This window comes from Suncus etruscus, chromosome 7 (assembly GCF_024139225.1).
Source record: "Suncus etruscus isolate mSunEtr1 chromosome 7, mSunEtr1.pri.cur, whole genome shotgun sequence".
Classification (NCBI taxonomy): Eukaryota; Metazoa; Chordata; class Mammalia; order Eulipotyphla; family Soricidae; genus Suncus; species Suncus etruscus.
Genome location: NC_064854.1, coordinates 97507255 through 97523343, shown reverse-complemented (window position 1 = coordinate 97523343; position 16089 = coordinate 97507255). Strand labels below are relative to the sequence as shown.

At 48.4% G+C, this 16089-nt stretch overlaps 1 protein-coding gene across 1 annotated transcript in view; it reads right to left on the bottom strand.

Moving 5' to 3' along the window:
* Window positions 1-16089, bottom strand: part of MYO15A (myosin XVA) — a 59218-nt gene that overhangs the window by 35805 nt on the left and 7324 nt on the right. The window contains exons 5-23 of the mRNA XM_049777665.1: window positions 15723-15797; window positions 15340-15430; window positions 13102-13107; window positions 12728-12831; window positions 12559-12622; window positions 11236-11349; window positions 10605-10766; window positions 8607-8720; window positions 8159-8217; window positions 7952-8075; window positions 6822-6917; window positions 5953-6084; window positions 5385-5510; window positions 4068-4145; window positions 3318-3466; window positions 3171-3216; window positions 2869-2993; window positions 285-402; window positions 5-180 (exon numbers count right to left, since the gene is read on the bottom strand). Of these exons, the coding sequence (XP_049633622.1) occupies window positions 5-180; window positions 285-402; window positions 2869-2993; window positions 3171-3216; window positions 3318-3466; window positions 4068-4145; window positions 5385-5510; window positions 5953-6084; window positions 6822-6917; window positions 7952-8075; window positions 8159-8217; window positions 8607-8720; window positions 10605-10766; window positions 11236-11349; window positions 12559-12622; window positions 12728-12831; window positions 13102-13107; window positions 15340-15430; window positions 15723-15797 (1959 nt within the window). The remainder of the gene's footprint in view (window positions 1-4; window positions 181-284; window positions 403-2868; window positions 2994-3170; window positions 3217-3317; window positions 3467-4067; window positions 4146-5384; window positions 5511-5952; window positions 6085-6821; window positions 6918-7951; window positions 8076-8158; window positions 8218-8606; window positions 8721-10604; window positions 10767-11235; window positions 11350-12558; window positions 12623-12727; window positions 12832-13101; window positions 13108-15339; window positions 15431-15722; window positions 15798-16089) is intronic.

Below are 16089 nucleotides of genomic sequence, written 5' to 3'. Positions count from 1 at the left end.
ACACCTAGCCAGGTAGCCTCGGGCCCTGCTCTGCAGCAGGATGATCTTGCGACGCAGGGAGCGAAAGCGCCTATGGATAAAGAAGCCTCGGAGGCAGCGCTGCAGCGTGAGGGCAGCCAGGTTCAAGACGTGCTCCCTCATGCTCTCCAGCAGCTGGTGCAAGTGCTCCTTCAGGAACAGCTAAAGGGAGGAGGCAGATACCACAGGAGGTTAGCTTGGGCCCTTCTGTTTTCCTGGGGGTCAGAACTTGGGGCCTCAGGTGCTAAGTGTGGGCTGGACCTCACCTTGCTGATGCCAACACGGTACATATTTGGCATGACCGTGCACAGGCGACTCAACACCGACACACACAGGTCCCCACTGGCAGGCAGGTCATGCTTGAGGGCCACCAGACAGCGATATCTGTAAGGATCCAGAATAGGCCTGGAGCTGAGGAACCTGCTAGACCCAGAGCTCCAGAGTTCTGTCTTTCATAGATCTGGCTAAAAGCACTGGGTATATCCACAGCAATTCAAATCAGGAAAAAACTCTTCATGAGCAAGCCTCTGAGGAGTCAGAGCTTTTGGATCTGACAAAGGCCAGAACAGACCAATGACCATATGACAAGGTTAATGCAGATGAGGAAGAAGGAAAAGATAGGGAGAATATGGGGCCCGGAGAGATAGCACAGTGGTGTTTGCCTTGCAAGCAGCCGATCCAGGACCAAAGGTGATTGGTTCGAATCCCGGTATCCCATATGGTCCCCCGTGCCTGCCAGGAGCTATTTCTGAGCAGACAGCCAGGAGTAACCCCTGAGCACCGCCAGGTGTGGCCCAAAAACCAAAAAAAAAAAAAAAAAAAAAAAGATAGGGAGAATATGGAGCCAGAGAGATAGTACAGCAGGTAAGGGTGCTTGCTTTGTACACAGCTGAACAGGTTTGATTCCCAGCTCCCCATATGGTCCCCTGAACACTGCCAGAGGTAATTCCTGAGTATAGAGCCAGGAGTGACCCCTAAGCACCACTAGATGTGGCCCCAAAACAAAAAAAAAAAGGAAGGACAAAGAATAAATATGGTGAGGAAAAGGACCATAGAGATCCTCAGCATCCAATATGGTTACCTAAGCCTGGCAGGATTCCTATGTCTAGAGCCAGGAGTAATCCCTGAGAATCCCCTGATGTGGCCCAAAAACAAAAATAAAAGGATAAAAAGGAGGAAGAGTTTGACGAGGAAGAGGATGAAATCAAAGCTGTAGAAGTGGATGGAGATGAAGTTGGTGGAGAAGAAGATTTTGAAGAAGCTGAAGAAGCTGAGAAAGATGAAGAGGATGGAGGAAAAGATGAGAACAGTGAAAAGAGGAAGAGAAGAATAGATGATGAAGAAGAAGGTTAAGAACCCACATAAGAGGGCTGGAGAGATAGCATGGAGGTAAGGCATTTGCCTTACATGCAGAAGGATGATGGTTTAAATCCTGGTATCCCATATGGTCCTCCGAGCCTGCCAGGAGCGATTTCTGAGCATAGAGCCAGGAGTAACCCCTGAGCACCACCGGGTGTGACCCAAAAACCAAAAACCAAAAACCAAAAAAAAAAAAGAACCCAAATAAGGGGCTGGAGCAATAGCACAGTAGTAGGGTGTTTGCCTTATATGCTGCTGACCCTGGATGGACCCAGGTTCAATCCTTGGCATCCCATGTGGTCCCCTGAGCTGACCAGGAGCATCTGAATGAAGAGCTGGAGTAATCCCTGAGTGCCACCGCCGGGTATGGCCCCCAAACAAAACAACAACACCAACAAAGAACCCAAATAAAAGGCAAGAAAAAAGAACTACTGGGTATTGGTCGAATTGTGAAAGTACCTTGTTTGTGTTTTTGAAAGACTGCTGTGATAAGACAAACAAACAAACAAACAAAACAGACTCTCACTCACCCAAAGAGCCAAAGAATAAATACTATGACATTATACCTTCCTCAGTGTTGTCCCTCTTGGAGATTCCATATTCAGCTAGAGGTTTGATTCCCAGCTCCCCATATGGTCCCGTGAACAAGTATTGTTATTTATTTATTTATTTATTTATTTTTGGTTTTTGGCTTTCGAGTTTTGGGTCACACCCGGTGATGCTCGGGTTACTCCTGGCTAAGTGCTCAGAAATCGCTCCGAATTTGGAGGACCATATGGGATGCCGGGGGATCAAACCGCGATTCATCCTAGGCTAGCTCGGGCAAGGCATTACCACTTGCACCACTGCTCCGGCCCCAGATTTTTTTTTTTTTGTTTGTTTGTTTTTTTGGGTCACACCCAGCAGCACTCAGGGGTTACTCCTGGCTGTAGGCTCAGAAATCGCTCCTGGAAGGCTCGGGGGATCATATGGGATACTGGGATTCAAACCACCAACCTTCTGCACGCAAGGCAAACGCCTTCCTCCGTGCTATCTCTCTGGCCCCATCGGCCCCAGATTTTTATGTAAAATTTGTAGCATGATTAGCTGTGATTGGGGAGCTGATCAACTGTGCCTACATTACCCTGAGATTGTAGCAGCATTTCCACTTTCTGTACAACAATGAATCTTTGTAAATAAATCTTTGACACTTTGAAATTAAAAAAAAAAAAGCAGACTAAAATGTGTCAGAAAATAAATGGTAGACTAAGACATTTTACTGCCACCTGCTGGTAACTCATTACAGCCATTCAGAGCAGTCCTTCGGCGTCTATTCTCACTTAAAGTAAAAATAGAGCACTGCAGAATGACAATCATGTCTGCCACCCTCCAGCTGCATGTAGTGGTCCTGTATGTACAGTGAACCCTGTTCTGCCTGGGTTGTATTCCTGGGGCCCTGGAAGAATGGCTGAGTAAGGGTCTGTGGAGGCCAGAAACCACCGATGCAGGTACCTGTCGATGAACTGCTGGAAAGGCAGCCGCACTGGGAAGCCTTCCTTGCGGATCCGCACGGTCTCCAGTACCCCTGAATAACGCAGCTGTGCCATGACCACATCAGACTCAAAGAGGCCTGGCTCCTGCAGGAAGTACCAAGATGAGCACACTGGTCCAACCCTGCATCGAGGGCACTGCCAACTGTGAACGGAATCCACTGGGCTGGGCAGGTGGAGCTCCAGAGAGGCAGAACCACTCGCTCAAAGTAGCACAGCCTGGGGAGGAAGATGATTCTCAAAGGGGCCTCCACTGTCATTTACCTTCTTGTGGTTGGGCTTCAGGCAACGCATGAACAGGGGGTTACACCTGGGGAATGGTAGGAGGGCAGTGTAAGGCCTTAGGGCAGAAAGGTGCACACTAGCTAATTGTCACAAGTGACAGACTCGAGTGGAATCAGCCACACCCACCGCTCCATCTTTTCCACCAGATCCAGAAGTGACTGCTGGAACTTGGCAGCTACTGTGTGTGCCTTGTAGAGTCGGGTGACAGAGCTGCTCTTGCCCAAGCGCTGAGGGGCAGCCTGTGGGGCATGGCTGGAGAAGAGGTGTGCCACCACCTGGGCAGGGGCAGGCAGTAGGCAGTAGGCAGTTGGTCAAGCACACAGAGGTGAGGGGAAGAAAAAGGGGGAGAAAGAACAAAAGGAGTCAGGCCTCCCATTCAAGGGAGAAAATGAGACCCTCAAACCGATCTGTTCTTTCTGCAAGGCCTCTCTGTCCTCCCAGCTTACACCTCATGGATCCAGAGTCCTCATTTTATGGAAGAGGGGATTATGCAAGGTATAGGGGATGCAACCCAGGCTTGTGCTTTGTTCTGGGTGACTAGACTGAGCTGTGGAGTCTCCCACAGCCCAAGGACTCCAAATCAAGCCCCCAAACCCTCCTCCAATTTAGAGCTGGGGAAGGTTCTGGGATACCAGAAAAGAGGTCAGCAGTGATGGTCAGGGCTCAGAGAGGTGTAGGGAGGATATTCTGGTGAGGAGACAGGGACAGAGACCAACCAACCAAGGCTGACACCGTCAAGGGTAGGTATAGGGCCAGGGCTGGTGAGGGCTGCAGTGGGCCAGCAGCAGTGGTGGGAGTAAGGAAATGGCGGAGGGCCTGACTGTGGCCTGGGTGTTCTGGTGACCCAAAAAGTAGCAGGAGGTGAGGCTCATTCACCCGTGTCCGGCTCCGCACAAATAGGTCCAGCACGTCCTGGCGCACCTGATCATGGTTCTTGTCTAGGAACTTATGCACCTGTTGTGGGGGAACAGTGGGAAACTCATATGCTGGCAGGGATTGGGCCCTCCATCCCAACTATTCCTACTCTTAAGGAAGAGACCATTAGCCAGTCTGGATTCTGGTCCCCTCTTCAGAGGACACTGGTGTCCATCCAGTCTTATGCCCATTCTACAGAAGAAGAAAGTGAAGTCCAGTCCAAGACAAGAGGCATAGATACTTGCAGGGCAGGAATGTGTCTCAAAGAACAGTGATTTTGCTTCCTTCTATTAAGCCAGGCTTAGCCCTAAACTTGATTTAAATCACCCCTCAATATGAGTACCATTGTTATTTTGTATTTATCATTGTTGGTGGTGCTCAGGTGTTACTCCTGTCTCTAAGCTCAAGAATAACTCCTGGAAGTATCCCGGGAACCAAATGGGGTTCTATAGGTTGACCCGGTTGGCTGTGTGCAAGTTAATACCTTACCTGTATACTACCTCTTTGGCCCAGAGATTTGTATTATTATTATTATTATCTACATTTTCCAGATTAGGAAATTGAGGCTCAGAGAGGCAAGGCAATTTTAGCCAAGGTCACCCTAGCAAGGTCAGAAGTGAAGGCAGGGGCTAGAGTGATAGCACAGTGGGTAGGGCGTTTGGCTTGCATGCAACCTACCGAATTCAATCTTCACCATCCCATAGGTCCCCTGAGCCTGCCAGGAGTAATTTCTTATCTTTTGTTTTATTTTCTTGTTTTTGTGCCACACTCGGTGATGCTCAGGGGTTACTCCTGGCTATGCACTTAGAAATCTTTACTCCTGGCTTGGGGGACCATATGGGATGCCTGGGATCAAATTGAGGTCCATCCTAATCAGCTGCATGCAAGGCAAATGCCCTACTGCTGCGCTATTACTCTGGCCTCTGGCAGGAATAATTTCTGAGCGCATGAACCAGGAGTAACCCCTGAGCACCACCGAGTATGGCCCTAAAACAAACAAAGGGCCGGAGAGATAGCACAGCGGTGTTTGCCCTGCAAGCAGCCGATGCAGGACCTAAGGTGGTTGGTTCAAATCCCGACATCCCATATGGTCCCCCGTGCCTGCCAGGAGCTATTTCTGAGCAGACAGCCAGGAGTAACCCCTGAGCACTGCCGGGTGTGGCCCAAAAACCAAAAAAAAAAAAAAAAGTGGAGGCGGGTTTACATGTTCAGGTTCCTGTGTCTCCAATCAGTGGGTGACACGAAGCCCTCAGCAGGAACAGGTCCTTTTGGCCTTACCTGGTAGGTGACTTTGCCTGCGTAGTGCTTGATTGTGAACTCAGGAAGAGGCATCTTGGGTTTGGAGTACAGTGGGTTGGCGCCGTGGTGGTAGTGGCACTTTTGCAGAAATGTATGGTCTGTGGCCTGAAGTCAAAGGAGGATCAGTAGAAGGAAGGTTGGGAGACTTGGTCCTCTACTCCTGTTTCCATGGCAAATTCTCTAATCCTGACTCTGGTCCCTAGTCAGCATCAAAGAGAAACATATCATCGTGTACCTTATTTGCTCAACACTTAGGATGAGGAGGCCTCCAGGGCTCCTTAAAGACAAGCATCTTGTTGGCCAGCTACTACCTCTCCAACCTTTGCTCTCTAATCCTATGTACCACATCCTGCCCTCCCATGATCAGAACTCATATATGATGGTGTTTTCTGATTGTCCTTGCCCAATACAGCTCCCAATCATCTCTGGCCTGGAGGAAGAGGTGTTCTTCCAAGCCCCTGGCTCCAGACAGAGGATGCAGGTATAACGATCCCTGAGGATCAAAGGTGCTGAGTGAGTTACCAGGCTCACAGGGCTTGCAGGTCACCTGTGGGAAGCAGCATTGGTCATCCAGGATGCGCAGGATGCCATAGGGCTTCAGTGAGATAAGGTTGATGCAAGGCTGGTTGTCAGCAAAGATGATCTCACGCCAGTCAATCTGTTCCCGGATGTACTCCTCCTACAGGCAGCAGGAGCTCAGCCTCCCAGACACTTCCAGAGCCATTTGCCCAGCCTCTTAGATCCCCCAGAGGGACATGGCCAGAGGCAGACCACCTCCTGGCACAGAAAGCTTGTGCTCTAGCATGATTTTTTTGGTTTTTGGGCCACACCTGGTGACGCTCGGGGGTTACTCCTGGCTATGCGCTCAGAAATCACTCCTGGCTTGCAAACCATATGAGATGCCCATGGATAGAACTGTGGTTAGTCCCAGGTCAGCCACGTGCAAGGCAAACACCCTACCTCTGTGCCACTGTTCCGGCCCCGTGCCCTAGCATGATTATACTAGCACTGTTCCTTCCTCCACTGGGGACAGCCCTGCAGAGGGTAAGGAGAACTGCCCAAGATATGCTCTCTCTACTCCGCATGCCACACCTCAGATGTTCAAGCCCCTCACTTGAATACCTCAGATTTGTCCTTAAAGACCCAGGAGAGCCTTGTCTGTTTTTCTTTTCTTTTCTTTTCTTTTCTTTTCTTTTTTTTTTTTTTGGAGGAGAGCACACCTGGTGGCGCTCAGGGGTTACTCCTGGCTCTGCGCTCAGAAATCATTTTTGGCAGGCTCAGGGGACCATATGGTATCCCAGGGATCGAACCTGGGTATGTCCCTGGTTGGTCACATGCAAGCAAACGCCCTAGCACTATGTTCACTCCGGCCCTGCCTTATCTGTATTTAAGGAGAGCCACCAGCAAGCTGCTCACCTGCTCCTCCTGGAAGACAATCTTGTTAAAAAGGTATTGAAGATTCTCATTTGCATAGTTGATGCACAGCTGCTCAAAACTATTGAAGCTCAGATCCTGCAGGAGATGGTGGGATAACATAAGGCTAGGCCTGGTCTTCCTTGCTCAGTAGGTCATGAATAAGCACCCAACAACCCTGCCCATCGTCCAGTGCTTTCCCTTTCTTCCATGGCTGCAACTTCAGAAAATGAGGGCCTCCCGGATGTGGTCAGTGACAGGGTTCTTGTCTTGCCTATGGAAACCCAGAATTCTATGCCTGGCACCAGCCAAACAAACAAAACTGGAGGAGCTGTAGCAATAGTTTGGAGGGCCAGTGGACCTTGTTTTGCATCTGGGAGCCCCAGATTAAATCTCTGGTACTACATGGTCTCTTGAGCACTGTCAGGAGTGAACCACAAGTATAAAACTTGGAGTAGCCCCTGAACACCTCTGAAAACAAAAACAAGGATAAAAGAAACAGAAATCTGAAGTCCCTCTCCCCCGCTGCTCAGAACCTTCCACTTTCACACAGGCAATCAAGTCCAAAATCCAGGTCTAAAAAATGGCAGCAAAGGTACTGGCTAAAGACCCAGGCGCTGGAATTTCTACCTGAATTTCAATGTTCTACACTTTGTATCTTAGTTTCTCCAGGAGAAAGGGGGAGAGTAGACAATTTCTCATAGGGTGTAAGGAGAAATTAATAAAGCTCTAAGAACAAAATCTGCCATATAATAGGTGTTCTATAGATATTAGCTGTTCTTTCTCTCTCTCTCTTTTTTTTTTTTTTGAAATTGGGATGACCAACTTAAAAGAAGACCCCTCTAACACCAGGCTGTTTCTGTCATGGTCCTGAATATATTTGTTTATCAGTGTCTGCCCCTCACTTGGATGTTCCCCACTTGCAGGACCCAGACCTGGTCTTCTGTTGTGTTTCTGGCATTGCCTAGTCCAAGTCATTTGAGAATCTGAGGAACACAGTGAAGGAAGGATGGGAGACATGGGAGATGGTAACCAGGGAGAGGCTCCTGACTGGATAACAGGGCATGTGTAGGCAGATATCTGAGGGTGGTTAGCTTGGGTCCTCCCTCCCTCATTCACACACATAGTCCCACCTCAAAACCATAGATGTCCAGGATGGCAATGGATAGCGTTTCCTGTTGTGGGGACACCAGGGCATTGACCCTGGTGATGAGCCAGCTGAACAGCAAAGCATACAAGACCTTGGCAATAGCATCCCTATAGTAGAGAAAGGGGTATATAGGACACAGTGGGGGATCCTGGAGGGTCTGAGGGCTCAGTCAGGAAGGTTGTAGCCTCACCGGGCATCCACAGCACTCTCCACAGTCAAGGGGGTGAAGATCTTCTCTCGAATTGTCTCCTGGGAAAAGTCATGGCTTTTCAGTGGCAGCAACATGGACCTCCCCCCCAGGGAGCTCCAAGAGGATGGGACAGTGGGGTATAGAGAGATGGTATAAAGGATACTGAGAGTGGTGCAGGGCACCCTCATCCTTGGACACTCTCTGGATGAAGTGGGGGTGCTATGTGCACTGGGCCTTGAAGAAGGCATGCTTGAGCAAAGGGAAAGAACACTCCAGGTAGAGCTGGTGATGTGGAGCCTAACACCTCTTAGAACCTAGGGCCCAACCCAAGGTGGGTTGAGGTTCTGATGGAGAGGATAGAGGGGCCTCCAAAGGGTGGGGCACTGAACAGGTCTATTTGGTGCTGGCTGGAAGCATAGCCATGAGATGCTGAGTATGCAGGACTCACAGTCACTTTGAAGGTGATGGCCTTCTGCAGACCCTCAGGGGAGATCTGCAGCAGTTCTGCAACAGCCTGGATCTCACGGGCGCTCACCACCGAGGCAACCTCCTGGGCACCTGTCTATGCAAATACACCAACACCATGGGTTTTGAGCTAGATAAACTGAGTTCACATTTTAAAACATTAAAGTTCATATTTTATTTTATTATTTATTTTTGGGCCACACACCTGGATTTGCACTAGGAAATCACTCCTGGCAGTGCTTGGCGGACCATATAGGATGAATCTGGGTGAGGCACTTACAAGGCAGGCAAACACCTTACCAGTTATACTTTCACTCTATCCCTAAAATTCACATTTCAAAAAACTATAAAAGGGCCAGAGAGAGAGAGAGAGAGCGCTCAAAGGATTAGAACATGTGCTTTGTATGCTGGCTTCTGCATGATCCACCAGTCCTAGCAAGAACAATTCCTTAAGTACTATGCTGGGGTTTAGGCCCTGGAATGGAAAGAATATCCAGCACCCAGTATAGTTCCCGAGCCCTTAGGAAGGATCCCTGAGTGCAGAGCAAGAAGCTATAAACACTGCTCGGTATAACTCCAAAACCAAAATAACAACACATAAACTCCAAAATATATAAATAAACAAGATATAATATGCAGGAAATTTTAAAATGAAGTAATGCATGGGGTAAGACATTTTAAGTCAATACTTAAGACAGTGCAGTGATAGACATAAGTAGACATAAATACCTATTTATGATAGACATAAATAAATAGAAATAGATAAAGGAAGCACAATAGAAAATTTTGAGGTAAGCCAAACTACATATAGAAATTCAATACTTGATAACTATGCAGTAAATTGGGGGAATAGTATAATTGAATAACCATGGGAGGGTGGGAAAGAAACTATACTCCTACCTTATTACTTTACTAGGTTAACTTCTTGATAGATCATGGATTTAAATGCTAAAAAGAATGCACAAAACCAAAAAAAAGTTTTTACTAAATTAAAGATGTATGCTATAATTTGAAATAGGTCTCTCTAGAAATTATCAAGCCTATGATTTATACCAAAAATGATAAGTGCCTAAAAACTTTTGATAGGTTGGAGAGAGAGAGAGGTCAATGGGCTGAGGGCTGAGTACAAGCTTTTCATTCATGAGGCTGTTTCTTTTTTTTTTGGTTTTTTGGGCCACACCCATTTGATGCTCAGGGGTTACTCCTGGCTAAGTGCTCAGAAATTGTCCCTGGCTTGGGGGGACCATATGGGACACCGGGGATCGAACCGGGGTCCTTCCTTGCCTAGCGCTTGCAAGGCAGACACCTTACCTCTAGCACCACCTCACTGGCCCCGAGGCTGAGTTTCAACCCCAGCACCACCTGGTCCCCTGAGCACTTCCAGGAGTGAGCTCTCAGCACAATTAAGAATACCCTGAGTCCCATCAGATATGGTCCCTCCAACCATAAAAAAAATGTTTTAAATTTGCATGAAAATTGATTACTACTGCCACCACTCAGAAAGCCCATAAACCTGGGCTGTAGAGATAGTATAGCAGGTAGGGTGCTTGTCTTGCACTTGGCTGAGCTGGGTATCCCATATGGTCCCATGAGCATCTCTAGGAGTAATTTCTATGCACAGAGCCAGAAGTAACTCCTGAGCATTGCCAGGTATGGCCCCATGCACCGGAAAGAAAAAAAAAAAAAAGAAAACAACAAAATCCAACAACACAAAACCCACATACCTGTAAAAAAAATCAAAATATAAATAGTAACCAAAATATTTTTGGATACATTTTAGAGTTCAAGGGCTGATTTCCCTAATATCCATAAAGAGTTCTCATTTGTCAACAAGGAGAAAGACAAGACAAAAAAGGAGGGTATGTGTGTGTGGAAAAGAACAGAGGATCGGGAAGCAGAAAGATAGAAGTGGTCTTGAGCCTCTGGAAATATGCATGTATTCAGGATGGTGGCACCCTAGTGGGCTCTGGTGTGCTCATACCTCATATTTTTCGAAGTATACATTGCCCAGGTGCAGAATGGAGGCCAGGATGCGAAAGATGCTGTCCTGGTCCTCCCCACTGAAGCCTAGTACCTCCATGGCTGCCAGGAGCCGTCGGAAGTCATCAGCATCACTCTTCCCAGAGATCTCACAGTTCCCTCCCTGGATGAGGACAGAGGTCAGAGACAAGGAGACAAGGGGTATTAGCCAGGATCCTGACCCAGGATCCCTAACTGGCCACTCCAGCTCTTGTTCCATTCTTCTACCCGAACCTGCTGCTCTGTGTTAAGTGTCCATGTACCTGTCCTCATTTATTCCTAATTATGTACCCCCACAGAGGTCCTAGAATACCCCACATTATATAGGAGGAAACTGAGGGATGTTCAGGAGCTCTAGGCTGCTTAGCTTTATTCAAGTCTCCAGAGAAGAGCTCACTTCTCTCTCTGGAGAAGAAAGGTAATCCTTTCTCTTGTTTTGGATACCAGACACCTGTCACCTTGTGACAAGATGCCTTAAATCCAAACTCAAAGCTGTGATCTTCTCTGGCCTTTAAGTCACCATAACTCAGCTCTCTCAGCCCACCAGTTGACTGAGCACAAGACTAGGCCTTCAGACACCTGTTAAAGCTTACCTGGTTCAGATAGTAGTAGGTTTCAGCCTCCTGCAGGCTAAAAGCCTGCCGGAGCTGGGCAGGCAAGCCAGCTAGCAGCTCGTAGAAAATGTGGTAGTTCCTCTCATTCTTGGCCTATAGAGTGAGTGGGTCACAGAAGGGAGACTCCAACCTTCATGACCCCAGATAGATACACATGCCCAGGTATGCTCATAAATACAAACACACATAAAGGCTGCAGGTGAGATCTGTGATGAGTTGCCCTAGTCTGACAATAGCTAGGAGTATGGGCTGGATTGCAGAAGCCCTGGGACACTGTCCAGGAGGGACTCTGAGCTGGATTTTACTGGGTTTGGAAAAACACAAGAGGCCTTTCTCAGACATGCGTGGGTCATGGCACACAGCACGAAGCAAGGCAGAGAAAGCCCTAGGTCTCATGAAGCCCTCTGCTAGCTCGGGCAGTAAAGCGCTCAGTAAAATAGTGTGAAAGAAAATCCATCTGCTGGTGCAGTGGCACAAGGAAAAAATGAGCAGCACAGGGAGTGGGTCCCCAAAGGAAGTTGGGCTGTGTTTCTAAATGAAATCACTTCCCTGAGCTGCTTGTGTTTCAGACAAGGCCTGTAAAAGATGAGGATGCTTCTTATTGTTTGTGGTTTGTTTTGGGTTTGTAGGGGTCACCACTGCCCATGCTCCATCTGGTGAAGCGGGATCTGCTTCAGTACTCAGGCCTGAGAAACAGGGCTGCTTGTGGTGTGCCGTGCTTCCAGCCTCCAGGGTTATAGCTGACGGTGTTCTGTGAGATATGCTATGCAGGGGGAGCAAATTCAGACTCACACATGTGCCCACACCTTGTGCTTTTTTTTTGTTTTTGTTTTTTTTGGTTTTTGGGTCACATCCGGCGGTGCTCAGGGGTTACTCCTGGCTGTCTGCTCAGAAATAGCTCCTGGCAGGCACGGGGGACCATATGGGATACCGGGATTCAAACCAAACACCTTAGGTTCTGGATCGGCTGCTTGCAAGGCAAACGCCGCTGTGCTATCTCTCCGGGCCCTCACACCTTGTGCTTTACCCATTGAAGCAACCTTCCAAGGTAAGGGATTTGGACCTGCAGGAGTGCAGGGAAGAGTGGTCTAGATGTCAGGAATAGTAGGTGCCCAAGCCCCAGTGTAGCCAAAGCTCAAGGTGAGCTTAGAGCTTTGAGTTCTAATGTGGTTATATTGGGAGGGAGGTAGCAGGCCCCATGCTCAGACACAAACCTGCTCATGACCTCAGCCACCAGGCCCACTCTTCCACAGATACTAGAGAAGCCCAGTCTTCTGCAGGGCCCAGGAGGGCCTGACTCACCTGAAACACGATCCTAGACTTCTCCAGAAGGTACTGGGAGGTTATGGCACCAGAGATCACACCCCTGGAAGGTCAAGCAGTCAGCTCAAGAGGTCAGAGGGATGCTGTTTTCTCTGAGTCAAGAAATGGGCAGTGATGCTTCTAGAAGCCCCTCAGCTGTCTCACTCACCCTTCCAGAAAGATCTCCATGAACTTCCCAAAGCGGCTGGAGTTGTCATTTCTGACCGTTTTGGCATTACCAAATGACTCAAGAAGGGGCGTGGCCTCTAGAATCTAACCCAGAAGAAGATGTGATTACAATTTTGGGGTCACTCCTCAACTACTCCAGGACACATCTCCCCAAATAACCCCTTTGTAAAAGGTAGCCAGCCAGAACTTCCCACAGAAGCCTAGGATTCCTCCCCATATCCTTCAATGTCTACATCTCACACTACTCAACCCTGACATAACAGGCCTTGGGACACCTATTCCAAGCACACACACAAATACACACACATGCACAATGATGTGTGGGGTGTGAATACACACTGACATATGGAGTACCTTTATCTTCAGGAGTGCCCAGGAGAGATGTGAAGGAGAGAAGGACAAGAACAGAAGTCACCATAGGCATGATCCCTCCCCATTGGGCACCAAAGGCACTCTCAGACTTTTCAGGGACTGACTATGCCTTGGGATCCCTGTGGCAAGGAGATGCTGGTGTCCAGGCCTGAGGACTCTCTACGGCCACAGGTGACTGCACAAATAACTGGCAAAAGGCTTCAGATGAACATGCCCTGTTCACATGCTATTGCTCAGAAGAGTTTCCTCTCTGGCCCTGACTTGACTGTTCCATCCAGGGGTCCTCTAGTCTTCTGTTCCCCAATTCCCCTCATTCAGGCTTAGAAATGAGTCACTGTCATGCCCTTGTGGGCGTAGCACAGCCCTGAGTCAAACTTTTCTTTCTTTTTTTTTTTTTTTTTTTTTTTTTTGGTTTTTGGGCCACACCTGGCGGTGCTCAGGGGTTACTCCTGGCTGTCTGCTCAGAAATAGCTCCTGGCAGGCACAGGGGACCATATGGGACACCGGGATTCGAACCACCTGAGTCAAACTTTTCGTGTTTCTTTCTCCCCTTCTGTTGCTGATGCCATGGCCTCCCAAAAGTCCCTGCCACTTGTAGACAAAGCTTCCACCTATACCTACACTCATTTTAAGGCTGCTCATCTCACAGAACACATGTCTTGCCTCTGAGGGTGTCCTCACTTGGCACTTTCTGCAGGGAGTCTTCCAGCGCACCCGGCCTCTCCCTTCTTTGTATCATGCCTCCCCCACTAGAACATCAGCTCTCAAACAGACAGGCAACTTCATTTGCACATCTCTTGGACTCTAATGTCTATATAGGACCTGGAGCAGAGACCCTCAGCTGTCTGCTAAACAGATGAAACAGGACCAACATTTTACTAACAAGAACAGAGTAACCTAGGGAGGAAAATAGCTATCATGGTCCCTCTTATTAAGTTCCCTTGAAGGGCCGGACTCTTTGTCTTCACAATATCATTATGTACTTTAGGAGGTGGGTAATCATATTGTCTTGGTTTCACAAACTTAGACTTGGAGAGGTAACAAACTATTAGCTGTAGGCTCCAAAAGGCCATACATGTTGTGATTAGTCCAGCAAAGCTCTGCATACTTTTTCTTTGTCCCAGTCTGAAGAGGCCCAATCTCTATGGAAATACCTATTGCCTCAGCTCACTCCATCTAGTCACTGCCCTGGTATCATTAAGGTCTGGAATTGTTGTGTCCATAACACAGTGAAATAGACAGGTTGGGGCCGGAGAGATAGCAGGAGGTCATCGGTTCGAATCCCGGCGCCCCATATGGTCCCCCGTGCCTGCCAGGAGCAATTTCTGAGCCTGGAGCCAGGAATAACCCCTGAGCACTGCCGGGTGTGACCCAAAAACCACAAAAAAAAAAAAAAAGAAAAGAAAAAAAATAAGAAATAGGGGCCGGGCGGTGGCGCTAGAGGTAAGGTGCCTGCCTTGCCTGTGCTAGCATTCAACGGACCGCAGTTCGATTCCCCGGCGTCCCATATGGTCCCCCAAGCCAGGAGCAACTTCTGAGTGCATAGCCAGGAGTAACCCCTGAGCATCACCGGGTGTGGCCCAAAAACAAAACAAAACAAAACAAAACAAAACAAAACAAAACAAACAAACAAAAAAGAAATAGACTGAGGTTGGGAACAGTTCATTTTTCAGTGAGTTAGGGCCAACTGGGTCTTTCGCCTGGACTATCTAATTCATTTGGGTGATTCCTGATGCTCTCTAAGGTGTACAATATGCTCCTCTGTTGTTCTTTTTATTCTTTTTATTTTGGGGCTTGGGGCCACACCCAGTGATGCTCACGGGCTACTCCTGGCTCTGCATTCAAGAATCACTTTTGGCAATGCTCAAGGAACCATATGGGATGCTGGAGATCAAACCTAGATCAGCTTCATGCAAGACAAGCACCCTACCTGCTGTACTATCTCTCCAGCTCTATGCTTCTGTTCTTAATGCTCAGAGCACGACAGAGAACACAACCAAGGGGCCAACTCACAGGCTGAGCAGATGGACACTTGGTCCCATGTGTGAGTACTCCAAGCTCACAGGAGGGATGGGCAATAACTGTGGTTTTGGGGTGTGCAGCATCCAACTTGCCCCAACTTGGGCTCAGTCTTCCTATCCACAAAGAGGGGCAATGAACCCTGTCTCTTGGAGAATATAAGGGACAACCTGCTGAGGTCCTGGAGAGAGTTAGACCCACCTGCTGCATGATGCCCCGTTTCTGGTTCATGGCGGCCAGGTAGCGTAGAATCAATTTTGTGGCCTCTGTTTTTCCAGAGCCACTCTCTCCACTGATCAAACAAAGGGTAAAAGGACAGCATGAGCTTATTCCTGATCTTTCAAACCTCCCATGACCTCACCATAAAACAAGAGCATATGGGCAAGTGGGTTAGCCCAGAGATAGCAGGTGATTTCCTAGCCCCAGTGGCAGGTATGGCCTTTCACAGACCTATTACCTGAGATCCCCTTAAGATATTACACACACACACACACACACACACACACACACACACACACACACACACACACACACACACACACACACACACACCCAGAAAGGCCCCCACTGGACTTTTTGCTTACCTGATGATTATGCACTGGTTCTGTTTGGCATCAAGCATTTTGGCAAAGGCAAGATTTGCAATTGCGAAGAGGTGCCTAAAGAGGATAAAGGGATGAAGGCCTCACTGCCTCTGACTCCAAAATTCTAGGAGGCAAGCAGGGGGCATATATGCCCAGCACAGAAGTCAAGCATGCCCCACCCATCAACTTCTTGGGGATGTGGTTCCCTACCCTCATCATGGTCTGAGCCATGGTAGCTCCAGCCTGGAGGGCTGAGGCTGGCCCTGGGAGAACTATGACAATGAGTATGCAACCTGTGTGCCACCATCAGCCTCAAATTATAGCTGCAGCGAGCAATGATCTTGCCACACTCAGACAAGGGACCAGA